At 33.5% G+C, this 24,137-nt stretch overlaps 1 protein-coding gene across 2 annotated transcripts; it reads left to right on the top strand.

Moving 5' to 3' along the window:
* Positions 1-1,307: 1,307 nt before the first annotated feature.
* On the top strand, positions 1,308-22,510 carry LOC8266533 (ABC transporter C family member 2). 2 transcript variants are annotated; one of them, XM_048372559.1, is made up of 28 exons: positions 1,308-1,482; positions 2,149-2,570; positions 2,959-3,137; positions 3,307-3,346; positions 3,746-3,902; positions 4,374-4,488; positions 4,574-4,654; positions 5,610-5,634; positions 6,179-6,235; positions 6,829-6,894; positions 8,173-8,247; positions 8,795-8,902; positions 10,055-10,189; positions 11,087-11,193; positions 11,281-11,374; positions 12,124-12,291; positions 13,065-13,205; positions 13,945-14,148; positions 14,358-14,456; positions 14,567-14,719; positions 16,044-16,432; positions 17,496-17,676; positions 17,895-18,218; positions 19,112-19,868; positions 19,951-20,072; positions 20,662-20,907; positions 21,390-21,816; positions 22,098-22,510. In XM_048372559.1, exons 2-28 carry the CDS (start codon positions 2,238-2,240, stop codon positions 22,193-22,195), a joined length of 4,881 nt encoding a protein of 1,626 aa, XP_048228516.1. In that variant the 5' UTR covers positions 1,308-1,482; positions 2,149-2,237; the 3' UTR covers positions 22,196-22,510. The 2 variants fall into 2 exon arrangements, with proteins under 2 accessions (XP_048228516.1, XP_048228517.1); XM_048372560.1 differs by lacking the exon at positions 1,308-1,482 and adding an exon at positions 1,915-2,050.
* The last annotated feature ends 1,627 nt before the right edge of the window (positions 22,511-24,137 follow it).

The raw sequence follows: 24,137 nt of genomic DNA, 5'->3' as shown, positions 1-24,137 counted from the left end.
ATTTCAAAACAATATAAATCTATTAATTTTTGAAATTTCAAAAAATATATAAAATTTTTAGATGAATTTATTCTGTCATATCATTCATAAACAAAATCAATTATACATTGATATGTAAAGTTATTTATTAGATGTAACATTTACATTAGTTAGGTTATGTATTACCATTAACTATCAATAGTTAAAAAGCAACCAATATGAATATTATATGTGTATAACATAGTAAACTAATTCTACCTAATTGTTTTTCAAAAATAGATTCTATTAATGATGATATTATTGACAACATCAATACTACAACATTGCCATTATCAACAATATCAATTATGGCAACAATTGCAACATCAACGATGGAAAAAATTTAAAACATCAATGAGGCAAAAATAATATTAATGATAATATTAAGGGTAACATCATTGACAAATTATATAAAAAAATTATATTTCTTCTCTCGAACCATAACAATGACAACATTAGTACTATAGATCTTGCAATATTGGAGGCGAAAATACTAATAAACCTTCAAACAATAATGGAGGCAGCACTAAAAAATACACTTATGACTTTATTTTTCTAAATCTTTAATAATATCAAACTTGAAAAGAAGTTTGAATAAAAAGAATACACTTCTTGATGGGTTTTAAAGAAAAATAAGAGGAAATATGAGTACTCCGCCAATAGCTAAGAAGAAAGAAAGAAAAAAATTATGATCAGAATTCTTTTTATTATTTTGAATATATTTTAGAAAGTAAAATTTAAAATTGTCTAAAAAATATTATATAAATATATATTTATGTACTTTCACCCCTTAAAATTTTGGGTAAACTCCACATTCTATGATTAGAGAAGTATTATTTCTTAACAAAATCAAAGTAGATTTGGGTTTAAAATTGATAACTTGGAGGCTAATAATGGCTGTAAAGGTCAAAATAAGATTATTTCGTCCATCTCAAAAGTCTGGGGGTCAGACTGGCCTTTCTTCCTCGTGTTTTGGCATCTCTCTCACCTTTCCCACCACCCACCAGCCGCCGCCACCACCACCACCACCACGCAGAATACAAATAAAAGCACACCAAAGACCAAAAAGACGAAATTGCCCTAGTCAACCTTCGATTGTTTAAATAAAAACATCTTCAAAATCCAAAAAAAAAATATTATACGTCATGAATTACTCAAAATATCGAAAATAATAATTATTTTTCCTTTTTTTTTTTTTATAGTAGAAAAAGGAACGTATTCTGTAGCTACTCTGTGTGTAATTTTATAAGTCTTGTTTTAACTTTTTTATTTATTTATTTTTTATTATTCCTCGTCACCTCTGACGATCTCTCCTCTCTGTTTGGCTTCTTTATTTTTGTTTTTCTTTCTCTCTCTAACAAGAGATAACAAGCTGCTGTTTGGTTATATTTTCTCGGATTTCTCCTTCACCGAGAAAATCTTTACTCCCTTTGTCCCTCGTTTGTTATGATCTTTGTTATACAGGTAATCAAAGTAAATAAAAAGAAAGCACTCTCTCTTTTTCTCTTTTTTCTTCCTGTCACAGAGGTTTCTTTCTATAGAAAGATTCTGGCTTGTTATTAACGATATAGTTATTATTATTATACTCTTTCTTTTGTTTTCATTTTTTTGCAACTCTTCTTTTTTTTGTTAATGTAATTAAGCTTATAACAAATTCATTTCTGATACTGATACACGTGATTTTTTTTTTTTTTAAATTTTTGTCAACGCCAAAAATTGGTTCTCTTTTTTCATAAAAGAAAAAGAAAAAGGTAATACTGATTTGATCGTAATTACTGCACTTTTAAAGTTGAAAAAGCTTTTTTTTTTTTTTTTGTCATTTTTATCTGCTAAAACTTTTATCATTGTGTTTGTAAAGTCTGGAAAAAGGAATGCAAGGATTCAATTTTCAGATTTAGTTACTTCTCATGTTTGGATAGCTCATGTTTGCTAAAGTTCAATTCTTTCAACTTCAAGAAAAACAAAGTATCTAGAAGAAATGGAATCATGCCAAAAGTGACATTTTTCTTGCAAGAGTTTAATTGATACGAAGGCCTGTATTTTTTTATAAAGCAAAGCCTTTTCAAGTGGAAAAAAAAAAAGAGGAAAAATAACTGATTTTTTTTCCTCTTATAATTTGTGTTATTGCAGGATCTTTAAGTAGGTAGCTGTGGATTATGAATTTTAGTGAGTGAAGAACGATAGTGGTGGAGAAGTGAAATAGCAAACCAGCAAAAAAAATGGCCTTTGAGCCCTTGGTTTGGTATTGCAGGCCAGTGCCAAATGGGCTGTGGACAAGGGCAGTGGAAAATGCATTTGGTGCATATACACCTTGTGCCACTGACACTTTAGTTGTGGGCATTTCTCATTTGGTTCTCATTGCTCTCTGCTTCTATAGAATTTGGCTTATTATGAAAGATTATAAAGTTCAGAGGTTTTGTTTGAAGTCTAAATGGTACAATTACATGTTGGGGTTACTTGCTGTTTATGCTACTGCTGAGCCTTTGTTCAGATTGATCATGGGAATTTCACTTCTTAATATTGATGGACAGATGAGTCTTGCTCCATATGAGGTGGGTTTTCTTGTCTTCTCCTTCTTTAGTATCTTATAGTTCTATTCTGTTCTGCATTTCTGTGTTTTCTGCTGTTAGATGTTAACGTCATTTTAAATGCTTCTCTAAATTTTCAGACTTTACATGCCAATATATGAACACGTGAAAATTAAGTAGAAGCAATAATTCAATCTTCCTTGAAGGATAAAGGTTGATTTGTTTTTTTTGGATTAGAATGATACACTTTTATTAGAATAATTTTGGGAAGGCCAATTTCTAATTGTATCATTGGAGTATGTCGATTGCTATGCCAGTTTTATTTATTCTTTGTCATTCAAATTATACTATTTCTCTTGAAGTCTTCAGTTTTATACTTTACCTGGTAAGCTAATGCTGGTTTTATTGGCAGATTGTTTCCTTGATTATTGAGGCCCTTGCTTGGTGTTTTATGCTTGTCATGATTGGAGTGGAAACCAAAGTCTATATCCGAGAGTTCCGATGGTTTGTTAGATTTGGTGTCATTTATACTTTAGTGGGGGACGCAGTGATGTTCAATCTTATTCTTTCAGTGAAAGAGCTGTATAATAGGTTTGTCTTTTTGTAGCTATGCTAATTTCTATATTTGGGGAAAAACATGTTATGGCTTGTTTTTTTTCCTCCTTATGGAAAAGCATGCCAACTTATTTCTAAGAGTCTTTCATGAACAATGCTAAAATATTGGCAAAGGAAAACTCATGGTTGTATATTGTTTTTGCAGTTCTGTACTGTATCTATACATTAGCGAGGTCTTGGTGCAGGTTTGTTACTCCTAATTTTCTTTTGAATCCTTAAAGTTAAATGGCTAAGATTTGGTGCCTGCTTTATATTTTAATGTAATGGCCGGTTAATTTTGGGTGTGAGACTGGTAGTTCTCTCTTATCTTATAGTGGTATAAACTCTTCACATCTGAGGCATTGGAAGAATTTGTGGGACTTGTGACCTGACTTCATGTTCATCTACTGCATTAGGATTTTTATTTATGCTTGGATTAGTTGCCACAACTTGATACTAGTGAATTAATGGCATAATATGATTGGTTAGTACTTCTGTACGGGATCTAGGACAGAGAAAGTTTAGGGGTTAATATGGTTTTAACCCTTTAATTTCCATCGAGATTATGGCAATATAGGCCTGATGTAATTCTTGTTCTGATTTAGGTTTTGTTTGGAATACTTCTGCTTGTGTACGTTCCTGACTTGGATCCCTATCCTGGTTACACTCCCATAAGGGTTGAATCTGTTGATGATGCTGAATATCAAGAACTTCCTGGAGGAGAGATTGTATGTCCGGAGCAGCATGTCAGCGTATTTTCCAGTATGTATACTCCAATACATCTGTCCTACATATCTGGTAGCTAGAAACTTTCGAATGGCATTATATGCTGACTGATGCATGAATCATTATTCTCAAAATTACAAAATAAAATTATGCCACCTTTGTTATAATCAGTCTACTGATGGCAAACAAAGCTGTTATGGAACATCACTATATTCATTAATACCTTTCTTATTGAAGTTAATTTCTCCTCATTTAATTTACAAATGTTGCTTAATTCTTCACCTTAGGGGGAACTTATTTAGATAAATTTAGAAAGTGTTATGCCTTGCTTCAATAGTTTAGAAATGGATATAGATGAAGCTATTTAAAATCATTATTATGATCTTACACCTTAGATTGGTTATACTGGCATGGTGCGGAGGACATTGGCTGCCTTATTTTCAGTGCAGGCATTCTTACAATTGCGAAGCTTATTGATTTCTTGTGGTTCAATTTTTTTTTGCTTAGGAACAATTTTTGCATGGATGAATCCCATAATGCAGCTAGGCTACAAAAGGCCTCTCACTGAGAAGGATGTCTGGAAATTAGATATATGGGATCGGACTGAAACACTGAACAACAAGTATGTGCTTGGTTTACTTAATATTTGTTTCTAACATGCCTTGTTCATGTCAAAGGTTGTCTGATATGTTATTCTGACTCTGTAGGTTCCAGAAATGTTGGGCTGAGGAATCGCGAAGACCTAAACCATGGCTTTTAAGAGCATTGAATAGTAGCCTTGGGGGAAGGTAGAACTGGCAACAGTCTGGAATATATATTTATTTTTTTCTTTTAAAGTTTTATCTTTTTCCTCCCTTTATATGAGTAAATAGTTTTTATTTTGGTTGTCTTTAGAAGTTAAGATCTGGAGTTTGAGAAAAAAAGACCAAAGTATATAATATGTACCATCCAATATTAAAGTACTTTCACAGATAGGAGATGATAATTACATGGCGAGTGTGATTTTTGACAATAATATGATGAATTCAAAGATAAAAGTTAATTTGTTGATGATCTCAATTATTATTATGATCTATTTATGTTTTTTTTTATATGCTTTTTTCTCTATATATTAATTATTCATTTGTACATGGCTCTAGTTTTGAACTTAAACTTAGTCTAGTATGGCTATCAACTAGCCAAATACTGACATTACCTCTTTGACTATATTGTTTTTTTTATTAAATTTTAATTTTTTGTTTAGAGTCTGATGAGTAGTTATACAAGATATTTGATGAATATAAGCATGCACTATTATTGTAGTAAATGTTTGTACTGTGTATTTGAGCGAGCAACTGAGGGAATTCTGACATATTTGAGAATTCATTAGAAACAAACTGTTTTTTATTTTTCAATTGGTTAACCGACATTTGTTTTGACCTATCTTATGCCAGAAGAGAAATGAATGATCAGAATTTGTGGTCCCACCTAATTATACATGTGTTGATCTGTCGTAGTTGAATTAATCTTCTTTGCCCGTTGGAGGTCTTGATTTTCATATCTAGAATTTATATTTGTAATGCCATCATTGTACTGAGTTACTTAAGATATAAATGATGCTAATTACATCTTGCAGGAACATCTAGTTGTTGATTGAATGATGTGCATCTTTCTAGTTCTCCGATCTCTATAGTAATGTGCTTCTTCAATATTCCATGGACATGCATCTAACATATTCTCTTTTTGGTTTTTTTTTTTTTTAAGGTTTTGGTGGGGAGGCTTTTGGAAGGTACTCATTTTTCCAAAATCAAATTCAAACTTAGTTTGTTTATTGAATGGAAAGCACAACATTAAGCTGAGCTGGTAAAATTGACTTAGGGATATGCTGATTATAGTAATTGCCTCTAGAGATTCTAAAACTAATTTTTGTTACCAATTTTGCTTTTCTTCCTTTTGTTCTATACATTTGTGTATATGCATTGTATATCTACAATGAATATATGGCTTCGATGTTGTATTTAACAATATTTAGAGAAATCAAAAAATTATTTATGTTAAAATTATAATAGCTTGAATTTATTTTGAGAAGGGTCTCCCCATTTATTTGATAACTTTTGGTATGTTAATTTCCTGAAACATGACTCTTTGTTGTCAGGTGAACTTATGTACGTTATGTATAATGTGCTGGCATTTAGGGCTTAGACTTAATTTGGTTACTCAACTTGAGCTCAAAGAAATATTAATTATTGCAGTATTCTAATATTGTTCTAGAACATCAATAAGCTTTACATATCTGATATATTTGTTCCTATCTTCTTTTTACTAACTTATAGATTGGCAACGATGCTTCCCAATTTGTGGGGCCACTTTTACTGAATCAACTCTTGAAGGTTAGCTCTTCTTTTATCCCTGTTTCATTGAACAAATAATCCAATCTTTCCTCTTGTTTTTCCATCAGGTTGAACTGGGGATTCTTAATTTTGGTTTTTCAATTCAGACCTTTTTAAATGTATTATTTAATTTAATTTTGCATATGATATTGGCCGAGGGTGGTTTGCAATAAAATATTATGGCATTGGTTAAAGATGCTTATCAATAATACTGCTATGAATTAATTATTGTCCTGATGCAAAGAACAAACGATAGTAATGCAAATTCATTGTGTAATCATGTATAATTTGTCTTCGTGATTGTTATACTTTCTTTATCTTACCATGGCAGTTACTTCATCTATATTTCGCAACAATTTATAATATTTTTGCTATGCCATTTTTCTTATTGTCTTAGATTAAGGATTAAATATATTATGGTAAGGTCCTGTCTTGTCCTAACATAGTTGTGAACATATTTGTTTATGGTGAGAGGGTGGGAGCATATATTTATTGCATATGGGGTTTCCAATTTATGTTTGGCTGACATATGATGATGCTTTCATTGAATATCTTACAAAAATATTTTACTTTATTCTGTGGATTACATGCAGTCTATGCAAGAAGGCGATCCAGCTTGGATAGGATACATCTATGCTTTCTCAATTTTTGTTGGCGTGGTACGATATAGATGCCCTATTTATCCTAATGTTAACTTTTAGCTTCTAATTAACAGTATGAAATATTGCAATTTATCCATGCTTATGTACTTGTTTAAGGTAGTCCCCCTAAAATGCATCAAGTTTAATTATCTTACCCCAAGCTTATATATGGTATAATTAGGCATCTTTAAAAAGTGTTACACTGGAGGAAAAGTGACAAAGGTCTCACAGCTTATCCAACCCATCTAATTTTAACATGAACTTTGTAAACTCATTTACAAGTTTGTTAATGAATAAAAAAAAGTGTTAATTAGTGAATAACCATTCTGATATTAATTCCCTAGCCCTCTTATAAGGTCAAGTGAGTGGCCACATCATGTTTGTTGTGGTGCTCATGGTTAGGTTGTTGTTCATTGTAGGAAGTTGTATTTATCCCATATTACCTAGTTACTAGGTTGTTTTGAGAATGAGTTCCACTCAAGCCCATTTGTCATGGTATCAGAGCCAACCTTTTGTCTGCGATGATGGATTTCGCTCCGGCCCGTTTGCATGTCACGCTGCTGTTATAGTGTATATATGTGGATTGGGCACCATCTTTGTTTGAGATAGCTTTTGGGAATGAGTTCTACTCAAGCCCATTTGTCACTCATCAAGAGTTTTACGGACTATAGCTATAGCTTGTCAAGCCAAGTTTTAAGTAATTTGCCTGGAGTTCTCTTGAGTCACGACATACTCAAACCACTGTAATATGAATAGTTAAGGAGACTGATTATACTTCAAATATATGTGGCAACTTGTTTTATAAGAGAGCCCTGCTTTACTAATGCTTCACTCCAAACTACTATGTATTGCTAATGCTCATGAAGCAATGGATGGAAAAGTTGGAATGATTGTCATATAAATGTGTTCACTTGCTGCATTAAAAATTGAATATGCTATGATTTAACTTATGATTAGAGTTTGCAGTTGATTGCTTTGTGTTCAAGGAACCATTTTTTCCCTTTTTCCTTTTGTTATTTTGCCACATACTTGGAGCTTATTTGTTCCACATCTTTCCAATGAGAATGCCTTGAGGTTTGACAATGTAATTGTTAATTGTGTACTTCAAATGATGAAATAGTATAAGAAACGCCTTAGATTAATAATGTTCACTGTTGTTCACTATTTACTGATTTAATATATCTTTGTGTTAATTTAGGCTACTACCTCTGCTTGCATGCCCTTGTTTAACTCATCATGTATTTCATTGTATAATGAATGATTAGTAATTGCTTGTAACTTTTTGTTTGTCTTCAGGTATTTGGCGTGCTATGTGAAGCTCAGTATTTTCAGAATGTCATGCGTGTTGGTTACCGGCTGAGATCAACTTTGGTAATTTGATTGTCTTGTTGACTATTTATGCATGAAATTTGTACTTTGTCCATTCTATTGTAACAAAACTATTTAGAAAAGTTTACTGTAATGAGTTAGCTATTAAAGATTATGTACTAGAAGAAGTTAATTAATTTACCACTAATGAATTCAGAAACAAATGCTCACGAGTGTAATAACTCTGTAAACAGGGAACAGCAAAACACGGGAATATAATATTATTTGACCACATGATTCATTCTTACTCTTATTGAAGCCAAGCATCAGCATTTGTTTTTCAAATTTCCTTCTGTATTGCTCAACTCTAGATGTAATTGGCTTTGTTGAGAAGTGTAAAATATCCAGCTCGAACCTTTCATGCATTATCATTTTGTTGGGATGGGGCTTCTGTTGGTTGTTATTAGGCTGCTTATTTGAATGGGTTGTAAGTTTACACGTCTAATGGTACTGGAAAATGTTAAATTTAGGCCGTTCTTAAGATTCTTTCCACAATGTAAGTTCTGAGGCATAGTTTGTTTATATATATTATGGTCTTGCCTTTTTTCAGATTGCTGCTGTCTTTCGAAAGTCTCTGAGGCTAACCCATGAGAGTCGGCAAAAGTTTGCATCTGGAAAAATTACCAACTTGATGACCACTGATGCTGAAGCACTTCAGGCATGTTCTTGCAGTAAATCTAATGAATTTACAATATTCTTAATTGCTGATGTCACTTAATGTCCTTTCAAAATTGATGTTAGAAAGTGAAGTGCCTAGGCTAGGTTTATATAATCATAGCAGAACATTGTATCTTGATATTGTTCAATGTGGCATTTATCTATTATAGGCACATGCAGATAGAGTTGGTATATATTCATGTGAAGGAAATGCTAGTGTTGACCAAACTTACAGCTCTGGCTATATAAGTGGAGTTGGAACCTCACCTTGCACAAAACCAATTGACTCGTGTGCTTATTACTAATCTTCATCACTTATATGTCACTTTATTTCCTCATACATATTTTTCAACAATAACCATAGCATAGTCCATCGAGGACTATTGGAAAACAGTCGATTCCTTCAGTATTTTGCATGAATCGGCTGCTTTTAGCCCTTGAATACACAATAAAAAATGGGCAATGCATTGTTACTATCATTTTGGTAACCTTAAAATAATTACAGAAACTATTTATGATCACAAATTTCATGAATTTTAAGTACTAATAGGTTTGTCTCGCAGCTTTGTGTGATCACAAATTCCTTTTTACCAGACTAGAAATTAATGCAGACAAAAATATAACTGCTTCTCAGCTAAAAGTGTTAGAAAAATTATCATGAGGTTACAATGAGGATATATATGAGAGCTTCCTCTTAGAGGTTCGCTTATACAAATTTAATGGGAAATTCCGAGGCTAATTAGTATGGTTAAATGGGTTTGGGTAGAACTCATCTGGAAAGCCAGCTCAAAGGAAGACTTCTAATACACTCTCTCACGCTTAATGTGACATGCAAATGGGCCGTGTTCAAACCCATCATCATAGACAAAAGTCTTGCTCGGATACCATGATAAATGGGTTTGGGTAAGAACTCATTCCCAAAAGCTAGCTTAAAAAAAAAGGGTACTCAATCCACATATATATATACCGTAACAATCCAATAACTTAGCGATATAGGACAAATACAACTTCTTATATAATTGTGCAAAGTTATGCCACCTGTAATTTCAAAGTAGTTTCTCTGATTTGATTTGGTCTTTTTAACTAAACCTTTTCCTGTTCGACTAAGTTGCCCTGGTTAGTATTTTAACTGATTGTTCATATCTGTCTACAGCAAATATGCCAATCACTTCACACTTTGTGGTCAGCTCCATTTCGTATAGTCATTGCAATGATTCTGCTTTTTCAGCAGTTGGGTGTTGCTTCGCTTCTTGGTGCACTAATGCTAGTGCTCCTGTTTCCGATACAGGTACATGAAAGTTCCCTTGATATTTGCTCATTCTGTATGATATGTAGTTCCAATAATTCCATACAGCATGCTGCTTTCTCTTCTTTTTTCTTTGGTTGCTTTTATTTTCATTCGTGAAACATGTGATATTTTATTCTTTTGCAATCTATCTAAATATATACCGTCTTTAAAATTTTCTGGGGCTTTAAAAGGAATGTTTAACGTTTCACTGATTTCATTTTCCTGAGTACTGTGGTTTGATGGATTTTTCATCTGTTCCTTCACCCACCTTACATGTGTTCTTTTGTGTAGAATCAAAATGGTGTCTTGATTAAAAACAGAAAAAGAAAAGAATAAAACAGCAATAAATGATTATAATAAATGACAGATAGCATGAAGGCTTCCAAAAGTCACTGAAATTCTTAGAAGTCCATTTGTATATAGAGAAGGATAGACTTCTCTTATCTTGATTTTTGTGTGAATTACTTGCTTGATGGCATGGCAGTTGCAGAATGTGACCTATCAGGTTGCTTAGACATTTTTGAGGTTTCATATAGTAACTTGTTTATTATTTGGTGTCACATGTCACCGGTGTCATAAATTTTTTTATCTTTAATAAAAAGTAAAATTGATATTTTTTTTTTGAAAATTTATATAATTAGTGGAATAAAACATAAATATTGCTAAAATTTTATCTATATTACTTGAAATCGGTAAAAAGAGTAATTTGTTATTTTATGAGTAAGTTTCCATCCAACGGTTATAATTAAATCTAACAAATCTAATAGCTTAAAATGTACCGGTGTTATGTGACACCGAATCAATTGCTTCTATAAGTTTGTTGATGCCCATATATTCTGTATATTCCTTTAACTAGATTGTTTCTAAACTTCATGCTGCTTGTGTTTGTTGGAACAGACTTTTGTTATAAGCAGAATGCAGAAACTGTCTAAGGAGGGGTTACAGCGCACAGACAAGAGAATTGGCCTCATGAATGAAATTTTGGCTGCAATGGATACTGTAAAGTATGATGCATTTTGAGATCAATTTCTCTTATTGTCCTTCAAGCAGCTAGCCTGCTACTGACTGTTGACTTTATTGAAATGGCATAGATGTTATGCATGGGAGAATAGTTTCCAGGGGAAAGTTCAAAATGTTCGGGATGATGAATTATCATGGTTCAGAAAAGCATCATTACTGGGAGCGGTATGGCCTGGAATTTATTTGATAGAAATTTCCATTTTTAACACTATATAGTGCGGTTGTTAGTAAGAGGAAACGAAGCTCCTTGCTTCTCAAGTCTAAGATATTTATGCAATCCTTTCAGTCTATATTCTTCTAATTCTTATTTTAGTAATCTTTTTTAACTGGGGCTCGATTTTTCCTGCATTATATTTTTAAATTGACAAGGACAGGAGTTATAGTGCAATACATCAGTTTGATGCAAAATGGCAGCTTAAAAAGTGGAAGTGATGGTATCTTACAGGATATTTATGACCATTTGTGTCAAGTAGGAAGTTATGCACCTGCAGTGTTCCAAAAAGAGAAGGAAAACATTAACAAAAAAGCAAAAGGAAAATAAAAAAGAAGGTAGGGAATAAGAAAAATCCCAGAAGGCCAGTGTTTAGTTAAAGATTTCACTTAGGGAAAGGGGAAAAGCATATTAGAAGAAATCAATGAGCTTGTATTTCGTGCTGACAATCCCATATCTAAAGAAACTGAAGGCTAAGGCTTAGGACAACTTCATTGAAATTCTTACTGAGGAGAATTTGTTTATACTTGAAAAGAAATTCATCCCACTTATTCTATATTTTTGAAACATGGTCAAATGCTTCTCATGTTGAGCATTGTAATTATATTATTTGCATCAGAATGACGGCCTATCAATGTGCGACATGGTGTTTTGTGCTTATGCATGTATGTTCCGTGCTCATTGATTTTTTATTTTTTTGCAGTGTAATGGTTTCATTCTGAACAGCATTCCCGTAGTGGTGACTGTAATTTCATTTGGTATGTTCACTTTGCTTGGGGGAGATCTAACACCTGCAAGGGCATTTACATCGCTTTCTCTATTTGCTGTGCTTCGCTTTCCCCTGTTCATGCTTCCTAATATAATTACCCAGGTTTATTTTTGTTCACCTCTTTATTCTATCTCTTGTATCCTGCTTACATTGCTTACTACTCATAAGATACTATTGTCTGGATGGAAGACAAATTGTTGTGGGCTATAGAAATCAGTTTCGTGTTCTGTAGATGTATATGCTACTTCTGGGTTTTAAATTGTTTTGATTAATTTAATTACTACAATAGACAATCAATTCTTAAATTGAAATAGTTAACAGGTCAGCCAAAATGCCTTGATTATTTAGGCAAAAGTTTAGCCAAAAACTAGTTTAATTTTGAATCAATCTGGTATATTTCATGATGAGATCTTTAAGAACCAAAGCAAAGCAAAAATTTGTCAGATATGTGTTTCCAAGGACACATTAGATTCCCCATTTTCAAATATTTAAATCAGTTAGTTAATACTGCTTTTATTTCTCGTATTGCATGTATTTAAAGAACAATACTTTCTGTAACTGTAACATATCCTTTTCTGCTGTTAACTTTCTTCCAGGAGGATATCTTATTCTCTTTTTCAAATAAAATCTTGGTTTTTATCTCTTAATATAATTTCTTTTTTTCTCAAATAGGAGAATTTCATGAATTTAAAACGAATGCATATCAAGTAGACTCTGATATATGCCTTTGCATGACATTGTTTTTTTTTTTTCAAGTTTTGTTTAAATACATTTTTGTTAACTTTTCGTATTACATTTATATATGTTATGTGCTTTCATATACTCCTAAGATGCTTATGTAGTTGGGCTTTTCTAATGATGCTGAAACTGGACAGGCTGTAAATGCAAATGTATCCTTAAAGCGTTTGGAGGAGCTACTTCTAGCCGAAGAGAGAATCCTTCTACCAAACCCTCCCCTTGATCCAGTACAACCAGCCATCTCAATAAAAAATGGATACTTTTCATGGGATTCAAAGGTTTGATAACTTTGTTGCTTAGATCACATGTGTTTACCTGTTTATGATAATAACTGTATATGCAATCAGATTTCATAGATTATCTTATATTCTATGTTTGAATGTATTCATCAGTCTTCTATATATGAATTACCATTGTACATATTTACTCACATGTTTAGTTATCTACGCAGCAACTTCACTAATTTGTGGCCCTAAAATTAAAAATGTTCTATGCCTTTTCTCTTTGCTTATATGAAGTTAACCTTTAATTGATTAGACTAAATACTTGTTTGTTTATATATCCATGCAACAATTGCACTAACTCGTGACCAGAAAACTGAAAACAGAGAACCCTTGTTTACCTGCATCTTTTTTCCTTTGTTAGCACTGATTGATGGATCTTTATCACATAATGCTTCAGAATGAGTGAAATGCCCACTTATGCATAGACAATTGTTCTTGAATTGCATGCATTTGTATTAATAATTGGTAAGAAGTAAGAAATGAAGGTAACATGTACAGGCATGTAATGGTAGCTATGATATACACATTGATACCGACATGATATACACATCTACAGATCTGTAAGATGTAATCTCCTAACAGTGTACGAAATCCAACGCAGGTTGAATATCACGTAGTCTTTATTTTGGCAAATGCTGCTTTCATTTTGTGACAGGGTAACTGGGGCTCTCATAAGTGTATAAAAGGCGGTGACAATGCTTCTAATTGTTGAAAATCAATTCTTTTATTTCAGGCAGAGATGCCCACATTATCAAACATCAATGTGGATATACCTACTGGCAGCCTAGTTGCAATTGTTGGTAGTACTGGAGAGGGAAAGACATCGCTTATTTCAGCAATGCTAGGGGAGCTTCCAGCAATGTCAGATACAACAAGTGCTGTTATTAGGGGGACAGTTGCTTATGTTCCACAAGTTTCATGGATTTTTAATGCAACTGTAAGTTGTGGCATGCTTATGTAAATTATCCCCCTAAAGGAGGAAGATGTGTGGATATTCATAAATAATAACTGTTGCTTGTATTGATGTGGTTAAGGTGCTTCATGCAGGATATAAATAGGCTCATAATTGAATTTACTTGCAGTCAACTGCTATTGATTTAACTTTTTACAACTTAAGTTGGTGAACTCTGAAATCCATCATTGTAGGTACGGGACAATATACTATTTGGGTCTACCTTTGATTCAACAAGATATGAAAAGGCAATTGATGTGACTTCCTTGCAGCATGACCTTGAGTTATTGCCTGTAAGTTTTATGACAAAGTTATCATGAAGCATAGCTAGTCCTAAAATGTCAAATCTTTTGACAATATTTATTCCTGAATTCCTCGGCTGTCTTATGTTCTTGGTTGCTAGGGTGGTGATCTCACCGAGATTGGTGAAAGAGGGGTGAATATTAGTGGTGGGCAAAAACAAAGAGTTTCCATGGCTAGGGCGGTGTATTCCAATTCAGATGTGTACATTTTCGATGATCCCTTGAGTGCTCTAGATGCTCATGTAGCTCGTCAGGTAAGAATGGTCATTCATTATTACTTTCAAATGCCTTATCATTAATGGTCTTGCAAACTCATTCTGATGTTATAATCTTGGGGCATGTTACATCCATCGCTCTTACAGTTCTTGTTTGTGCTTATGAGAATCAAGATTCTATTTCCGTCCTTAAGATCACTGATAGAATCAAATAATAGGACAGGCTAGAGTGCTGCCTAATAAGTTACAACTCAACTCATTTGAACAGCCTTAATCTCAAGCTAGTAGGATCAGCTACATAGATTCTTTTTTCTCCATTTTGCACAATTTTGGGTTACTTCTATAGGAAGATGTAAAGCTTCTAGATCCTCTTTTGCTGCGTATTTTACTAAAGAGAAACTGAACTTATCCATGAATTTGCTATCCATAGTTCTTGCAAACTTACTAAGGGTAACTGAAGAAAATTTTTCAGCCATGACCTGCCAAAGACTGGTGGAAGGGAATTCCTGAGATATTCCACTCCTTTAACAGCATAATAGTATGAGGGGGGTGCTTAGGGTCTCTTCTTAGTTTCATGCCCAAGATTTTGACCATTGAATTGTACTTTTGCTTTGTAGACAACTATATGGCAATTTTTAGGCTAAATGCATATTTATGCCCTTTAACTTTGGTCATTTAATCATTTTAACACTTGAACTTTTGATGTAACTTAACAGACACCTGAAACTCTTTTTTTTTTTTTTTTGGTGCTATTTTAACACTTTTTGACATGTGTCTTCATTTAAGATGTCTATATGTATTGCACAAAAGTGGTTAATTATTTCAAAAAATAAAGTTTAGGTGCATGTTAGGTTAAATTGAAAGTTAAAGGTGTTTATATATTAAAAAATATAAAATCCAGGTGTCTATTAGGTTAAATCGAAAGTTAAAGTGTTAAACGACTAATCGATACAAGTACAAGTTCATGGGCATAAATATGCATTTGGCCCAAATTTTTTACTATTTTTCTCATTGTGAGTCATGATGTGTATAACTCTTGCACTTGAAGAGCTAGTAGTGATTGAATAGTATTTTGCTTTGTTCAAGCCTTGGACATTACTTTTCTCATGTCTTCAAGTTTATTCTTCTCAAAATTTTCTTTTGAAATAATTGTTTTATGTTTGTTGTTTCTGCTGCTCTTGCATCTATTGCATTGCTGAGTTATTCCAGGCTCAAATCCAGGAAGTTAACTATCCGTAATTGAGAATTCTTAGTCTGTTTGGATATCATACTTATCTTAGCTATACTCGTCTGAGTCATTGTAGTTAAGCCATTATAGTTGTATTATTATTTTCTGGTTTAATGTTAATTAATTTACCTTCAGGTTTTTGATAAATGCATAAAAGGAGAATTAGGCAGGAAAACAAGAGTTCTTGTCACAAACCAGCTCCATTTTCTTTCACAAGTTGATAGAATTATCCTGGTCCATGAGGGTATGGTGAAAGAGGAGGGAACCTTTGAAGAGCTCTCAAATAATGGCATGATGTTCCAAAAGCTAATGGAAAATGCAGGAAAAATGGAAGAGTATGTGGAAGAAAAGGAAAATGGTGAAACTGAAGATCAGAAAACCTCTTCAAAACCTGTTGCTAATGGGGTAGCGAATGACTTCTCTAAGAATGTGAATGAGACAAAAAACCGGAAAGAAGGAAAATCTGTTCTTATCAAGAAGGAAGAACGAGAAACAGGTGTTGTCAGCTGGAGAGTTTTAATGAGGTAAAAAAATGTTCATCAAAATGCTGCAATTGTGCATCAGCAAAATGCAGGTGTTTCTCTTTTATATGATTGGTAACATACTTCTGAGGAAATAAGTGCAGTGTCCCATAAAGCGATATATAACATGAAAAATATTCATGCCTATGGGCAGATTATTATCTCTACTTCTTTTCTGCCCCTATGTATCTCAACTGGGATAATGAATTTCAAGCACTAAAGTTGGTTATGTTCTAATCTAGTTTCCTGTTACTTCCTATGTGTAATATTTTACATAAAGCCTGTATCTCCTTTAAAGTGTCAGTGATTTTCATCAAATATGTTAGGTGTTAGAATTTGGATGGCAACAGGTATTTGATTGAGCTTTTCCTTCTTTTTCTCTGTCTTGCCAATTAAATGCTGAAGAAAATGATTGCCTTTTCTTCTATTTGTATTTTCGCTCATCTTATATTCTTATATGCTTATTTTTCTATTTGTGTTCTAATTCGTTTGGAGGACTGGAAAGCTTACTGCGGGGCAATGTTATATATTTATTAGCATTCAGTATGTTTTACATGCCGCATCATTCAGTAAGAGTTCAACAGTGTGAGCACACAAATTTAATGGGAAGGCATCTGAGAGGACTATTGATGGGGTTGGAGGGAAATGTTTTAGTTACAGCATGATCCTAGATTCCTGTTTGTTGTTTTTATTACATATCCTGATGCTACCATACCATTTAATATTTAAAGAGTTCATTGAGGGACTCCAGGAAAGCAGAAAAAGAATACATGAAAGATAAAAATGTTGGTTAAGCAGCCTTGTAGAATTCAGAAAATGTGAAAACATGAAAATGTCGAAGGGAGGACAAATTGAAGAAAGAACACAGCCACTAAACATAAAAGTAAATGAATTACTGGATGTGCATTTGAAAGAGGAAAAAAAGATAAGGAAGGATGGGTGTTAACAGGAACAGAGAAGCTTATTGGTTTCTGCCATTTGATGTAACTATATGCCAGTTTCAGTTTGCATATCCACATTGTTTTCTCGTTAAATTCTAAAATGTACAGTGACAATCTCTTTCCAGGTACAAGAATGCATTAGGAGGTGCATGGGTGGTGATGATACTCTTCATGTGCTATATCCTGACAGAAGTTTTACGAGTTTCAAGTAGTACTTGGTTGAGTAATTGGACAGATCGAGGAACTACAAAGAGTCACGGACCTCTTTACTACAATCTTGTCTACTCTATTTTATCAGTTGGTCAGGTATGGATCAACTGGACGATAAGCGAATTTTTATGTTACATTTTATGTGTTTCTATCAATTCGTCATCTGGCAATCATCCTTTCTCGTATAATTTAACCACAGAGGGGCTTTCATTGCCACCAAGGAAGTGGAATCATCTTTACCATCTGACAAAAAACATCTGAAAAGGTTTTAAAATTTCGCCCTAACTAATTTCTCTTTCCTTCTTCTATTCCAGGTTATGGTGACATTATTAAATTCATATTGGTTAATCATATCAAGTCTTTATGCTGCCAGAAGGTTGCATGATGCTATGCTTAATTCCATATTGAGAGCTCCAATGGTTTTCTTTCACACCAATCCACTTGGACGTATTATCAATAGGTTTGCAAAGGATCTTGGGGACATTGATCGGAGTGTTGCCATATTTGTGAATATGTTTCTCGGTCAAGTGTCCCAGCTCCTTTCTACATTCATCCTCATTGGAATTGTCAGCACCATGTCTTTGTGGTCCATAATGCCTCTTTTGGTTTTGTTTTATGGGGCTTATCTTTATTATCAGGTATTGAGATTTCTAATATTTGTTATAAATGAGACAGCGAAGAAGATTAATGCTAATACAACCCTTAAACACTATTCCTTAACCCCTAGCAAAAACAAACTATACCTGTGTTACCTCGCACTTTAGGTGATTAAATTTATATAATACCACTGCTCTGTTTTCTTTTCCAAAAACAATTATTTCCTCTTACCTTTTCCCCAATTATCTCCTTTTATTTTTTTAATAAATAGCTACCTCATGGTAGACTGGGAAATCTGGTAGGCTGTATGTTTTATTTGGCATAGACGTGTAATGATACTAAGCAGTTAAGAGTATATTTTGGCCTTCATAGCCATACAAAAGATTCTAGTTGCATAGGGTACCTTAGTACTTTAACACAATTATGCACTAGAATGTCTTCATTTTAGTAGATGTAAAGATCCTCAGCTCTAGGTAAATGTTTTCGTCAAATTTAATGAACATGCAATGCTGCATTCAACAGAAGATTTTGTGGTTCTTTAAGGCTTCAATGTAAATCAGATCTCTTATGCTATACATGCAACCAATACAGGTTAGCCAGAATTTTGTTCATGGGTCCCCTTAAAGCCATTTATTCATTTGAGTGCTCACACGTGATATTGGAAAATTTACCCGTTAATATGTTGAGCATTTTAATTACAATTGAACTTTAACAGGATATGTTTCTAGATTGATGGCAATTGTGTATCCATTTAGAGAGTGCTGTACTCTGAATTGGCTATTTGTTATCTAGTTCTCTATTAGTTTAAGTATATTTGGGATTAAGCAACAATATGTTTAGGATGTACAGACCTTTTGCAGATAATTGCTTTCTCTTTGGAAGCACTACTTTATTTTATAAAAGCAGTTCCATTTAAGAACTACTTTGTTTACAGAGCACAGCTCGTGAAGTAAAGCGCATGGATTCAATAAGTAGATCACCTGTTTATGCACAATTTGGAGAAGCTCTGAATGGTCTGTCCACTATCCGCGCATATAAAGCTTATGATCGGATGGCTGACATCAACGGTAGATCTATGGACAATAACATCAGATTCACCCTTGTAAACATGAGTGCCAATCGATGGCTTGCAATCCGGCTGGAAACATTGGGCGGCATTATGATTTGGCTTACAGCAACCTTTGCAGTGATGCAGAATGGAAGGGCAGAGAATCAGCAGGCATTTGCATCTACAATGGGTCTACTTCTCAGTTATGCTTTAAATATTACAGGCTTACTGACCGGAGTACTCAGACTTGCAAGTTTGGCAGAGAATAGTTTAAATGCTGTGGAACGGGTTGGCACATACATAGATTTGCCATCAGAAGCCCCTCCTGTTATTGAGGGAAATCGCCCCCCTCCTGGATGGCCTTCATCAGGATCAATCAAGTTTGAGGATGTTGTTTTGCGTTACAGGCCTGAACTTCCACCAGTCCTACATGGATTGTCTTTTACAGTTTCTCCAAGTGACAAGGTCGGAATAGTCGGAAGGACTGGGGCAGGAAAATCTAGCATGCTTAATGCTTTATTCCGAATTGTGGAATTGGAAAGAGGAAGGATCTTGATTGATGGTTATGATATTGCAAAATTTGGATTGATGGATCTACGCAAAGTACTTGGTATTATACCACAATCACCGGTTCTCTTCTCAGGTACTCTATCAGTAGTCTTGTCTTAGATCATGATCATACGAGGGTGCGGGTGCTTAGTTAACGTATGTCTTGTTTTTTCTAGGAACTGTGAGGTTTAATCTTGATCCTTTCAATGAACACAATGATGCTGATCTTTGGGAGGCTTTGGAGAGGGCACACTTGAAGGATGTTATCAGAAGGAACTCTTTAGGTCTGAATGCTGAGGTACATATTCGACTTTCTTTTTTTCAGTTTGATTTCTACTGTTGTTTCGCAACGTCATTTGTTTTACTTCCCTGTCTTTTGTAAACATCACATTCATTATTTTGCCTTTTTGCTATGTTTAACTTTACATTGTACCTGTCAAATTTAAAAAAAAAAAAACTTTACATAGCCTTTTTATTACCCCAAGATTATTGTCACTTTCTGCTGGAAGTCGATGGTCATCATAGGTTTAGGTTTAAGCACAGACGCTTGTTCATTAACATCACAATCAGAAACATAGCTGCAATAACATCATTTATCAAATTTAATGGTCTTATTCCTGCTGTTCTTTAAATAAGATCAGATAAATGTCAAATGGTTACATTAAATTCTTGACGTTTCAGGGGTTCGTCTGTAAAAAGTTAATGCTGTTTTTGATTTTGATGTAGGTTTTGCACAGGATATTCTTATCATGAGTTGTTTAAATAGAACTGCTAGTAGTTTACATCTCTTGCTTTGATGTTTACTTGGTTTCCATAATTTACTGTTTCTAATTTATTCAATTCTTAATCTTGACTGAGAACTATGATCTTTTCTACAACTTGTTAAGGTATCGGAAGCTGGGGAGAATTTCAGTGTTGGACAGAGACAATTGTTAAGTCTTGCTCGAGCATTGTTACGGAGATCAAAGATACTTGTTCTTGATGAAGCTACTGCTGCTGTTGACGTAAGAACTGATGCTCTTATTCAGAAAACTATTCGGGAAGAATTCAGATCCTGTACAATGCTAATCATAGCCCACCGACTTAATACCATCATAGATTGTGACCGGATCCTTCTACTTGATTCTGGCGAGGTATGCCTCCAGCTCTTGTTCCTTTAGACTTGTAGGGAACTACTTTGTGCATGTCCTGGTGTATGGTGCAGCAGGGAAAATAAATTTAGCGAAATCCCAGTCAATAAACACTGAACTTAGTTTTTGGAAAACGAGTTTCAAAGTCCTTGACATTTGTGGAGCAACTTTGAGCTTTGTAACTTGGAGCCTTGGACAGTCACCCTCTAAATCAGTCAAGAAAAACTTAGCTCAGACAGCCACCATCTGCCACAGATGACTATGATTTATCATTGATTGTTATCATTCTGTTACCTCTAAATCCTTCAACTACCAATTACAAATAATTCTCTTGCTTGCGAAAATCAGTTAGTGATACAATTCAAATTTTCTCCTATACATATTTTTCCGCTAGAAAACTTTCCAATCATCAGATCTCTTGTTCATATTTATATTATTTATTTGCTTCATTATCTTTTAAATGTATCATATTTCTTGTTCTTCAGGTTCTGGAATATGATACACCAGAGGAACTGTTGTCAAATGAAGGTAGTGCTTTCTCTAAGATGGTTCAAAGTACAGGGGCTGCAAATGCTCAGTACTTGCGCGGTTTAGTACTTGGAGGAGAAGGAGAGAGTAGGTTTGGAAGAGAAGAGAACAAACGGTTAGATGGACAGAGGAAATGGATGGCTTCTTCTCGTTGGGCTGCCGCTGCCCAGTTTGCCCTTGCTGTTAGCCTCACTTCATCGCATAATGACCTTCAGCGACTGGAAATTGACGATGAAAACTCTATCCTCAAGAAAACAAAGGATGCAGTGATAACTCTTCAGGGAGTGTTGGAAGGGAAGCATGACAAAGTAATTGAAGAATCATTAAATCAACATCAAATTTCAAAAGATGGCTGGTGGTCAGCTTTATACAAGATGGTTGAAGGTACAAAGAGATTACCTCTTGTTGTATTACATGGGCCCCATATAACCTTCAATGTCTGCAGATGTTCATGTTTCTTTCTATTTTTTTGGTTAAAATATCCTGATCACTCTGGTTACGAAATGGTTTTGTGCCATTTGACATGCAAACAGGTTGCCAATGTTTACTGCTGATACTTTTTAAAAAGCATGGATGCAAAGAATATCTTAGGATTGCAATCTTTGAAGCAACAATGATGCACTTGCATTCATGTTTTCTAGCATGATAGTTTCTTGTATTTTCAGGTCTTGCCATGATGAGCAGATTGGGTCGAAACAGACTTCACCAATCAGATTATGGCTTCGATGACAGATCAATCAACTGGGACAATGTCGAAATGTAGGCATCCGTGTTTCTTTTGATTTCAGAAGGGGGATTTTAAACTTTGTTTATGATCTTACTCGACCGAACCAATTTATCAATCTCCTGATATTTTTGTATGTAGTCTCTGGAATTTTGTTCATTTGTATGTTGTTTCAGGACATTCCTTTTTTGCACATTTGAATTTTGGTATACCCTTAATTGGGTTCCTTAAGTATAACTATACATGTTAACAAAAATAGGATATTCAGAATGCCTCAATAATTTGTTAAAGCTCTTACTCCTACATTAATGTTGCCCAAAATGCTCTGGCAGTGAATTGTAATGTTCACCTTTACTTGGGGGCTTTTTACTTAAATAAGCTAAAAATAGAAAGAAACAATTCTCTGTACAGGTTATCTGGGAAATTGTTTCCTAAGATATGCCATATTTTTGCCAATTGGGGCGTTGTGGGGATTCAAGGTCTCAAGATCAACAGTGAAGGTGTTGACCTTGTGTACTGTGGCATTACCCCACTGCAGTATTCACAGATACAGCTGCTAGCTGTGTATTGCAGGCTTAGAGTTTTCAGTTCACCCCATTATACAGAAGTCCCCAAGACAGATATAAGGAGAGGGACTAAGAAAGAGAGGGAAGAAGAGGTCGTTTGGCAGTGGGTAATTCTTTTTTTTTTTTTCAATAAAAACAAAAATACTTCTTTATTCTTATCATAATATATTACTTATTTTGTACATATAATGTGTGTTTTATAGAAAATTATATATTTGCATAGAAATTTAGGTCTTGAAAGAAATCTAGAGCTCCTAAAGGTAAATATAATGACTTTATTTTTTTTATTTGTTTTACTTTTGTAAACTACTATGATATTGTAGTTGGATATTGTTACATATTGCTAAATTATTGGATTGTTGTAAACTTTTTTTTAACTAGTTTTTAGGAATAAGTTTTATTCCAATCTATTTATCGTAATATTAAAGTCGAACTTTTATTTGTATTATGGTCTAAACCCGGCCCATTTATATACATACTAAATGGAAAGAAGAGTGTTTGAAGTATTTATTTTATATTACTGAGTTATTAGGCTGTTATGATATATATATATATGGATTGAACGGTTTGACCAACGAGTTACATTTACGTACCATCACTCGGATCAAGACATAACTTTTACTTATTCAAATAACAATTAAAGTGAAGCAGTCTCAGGAATAACGAATTTTTTTATAATAAATAGATTCATTTTACAAGTTCGTGAGAATGGGTTAATACCAAAACCCATTTATCCAATATCATAGTAGTTTTAAATGAACTTATTAATTCGATTTTAAATTTCTCCTTAGTTTGTTAAGATATAATAATTGCATTAAGGTATAGTTTTTTTTTTCTTTTCTTTTATAAGCACAATTTTCTGTCGGTTGTGCTCAAATGGAAAACTTGAAGAGTTATTTTGAAGTAGATATTGATTGATAAAATCATAATAAGATTTTTTATGCGAACATTTTCATGTCTTAATAAAATTTTAATTTTTAAGTACGTATGGCTATTGTATATCTTGTTTTCTTATTTTATTTTCTTGCATTTACCTTGTGATTAAAAGCTTATACTAACTGGCTAAGGTGCATATAAATTAAAAAGCTTGGCCATAAGTAAATGTTATTTGCCATGAAAGAATATATAGACATTAAGGTTTAACATAGTAGTTTTAGAAAAACTTTTTGTGGATAAAACTAAAACGTAGTAAATATAATTAGTGAACACTAAAGTTTAATTCAGTGGTTTTAGAAAATATTTTTATGGATTTGAACTTAGAAAAAGAAAGAAAAAAAAAAAACATGATGGTAACAACAAATTTTACCTTTTAATGTAGCGAACAAGAAATTTATTTTGATCTTTTGTCTAGAAATAAATATGATTTGAATAAAAAAGAAATTTTGTAAAAGTCAAACAATTAGTATTAAAATTTA

The sequence above is a fragment of the Ricinus communis genome, chromosome 4 (genome assembly GCF_019578655.1).
Source record: "Ricinus communis isolate WT05 ecotype wild-type chromosome 4, ASM1957865v1, whole genome shotgun sequence".
Classification (NCBI taxonomy): Eukaryota; Viridiplantae; Streptophyta; class Magnoliopsida; order Malpighiales; family Euphorbiaceae; genus Ricinus; species Ricinus communis.
This window is presented reverse-complemented; position numbering and strand designations above follow the sequence as displayed.

What these genes read in the sequence shown, in the direction of transcription:
- LOC8266533 (XM_048372559.1), top strand. Translation starts at nt 2,238, where the DNA reads ATGGCCTTTGAGCCCTTGGTTTGGTATTGCAGGCCAGTGCCAAATGGG. An exon ending in AATAGTAGCCTTGGGGGAAG is followed by an intron (nt 4,655 to 5,609) that starts GTAGAACTGGCA and finishes TTTTTTTTTAAG; the next exon opens with GTTTTGGTGGGGAGGCTTTT. An exon ending in ACCGGCTGAGATCAACTTTG is followed by an intron (nt 8,248 to 8,794) that starts GTAATTTGATTG and finishes GCCTTTTTTCAG; the next exon opens with ATTGCTGCTGTCTTTCGAAA.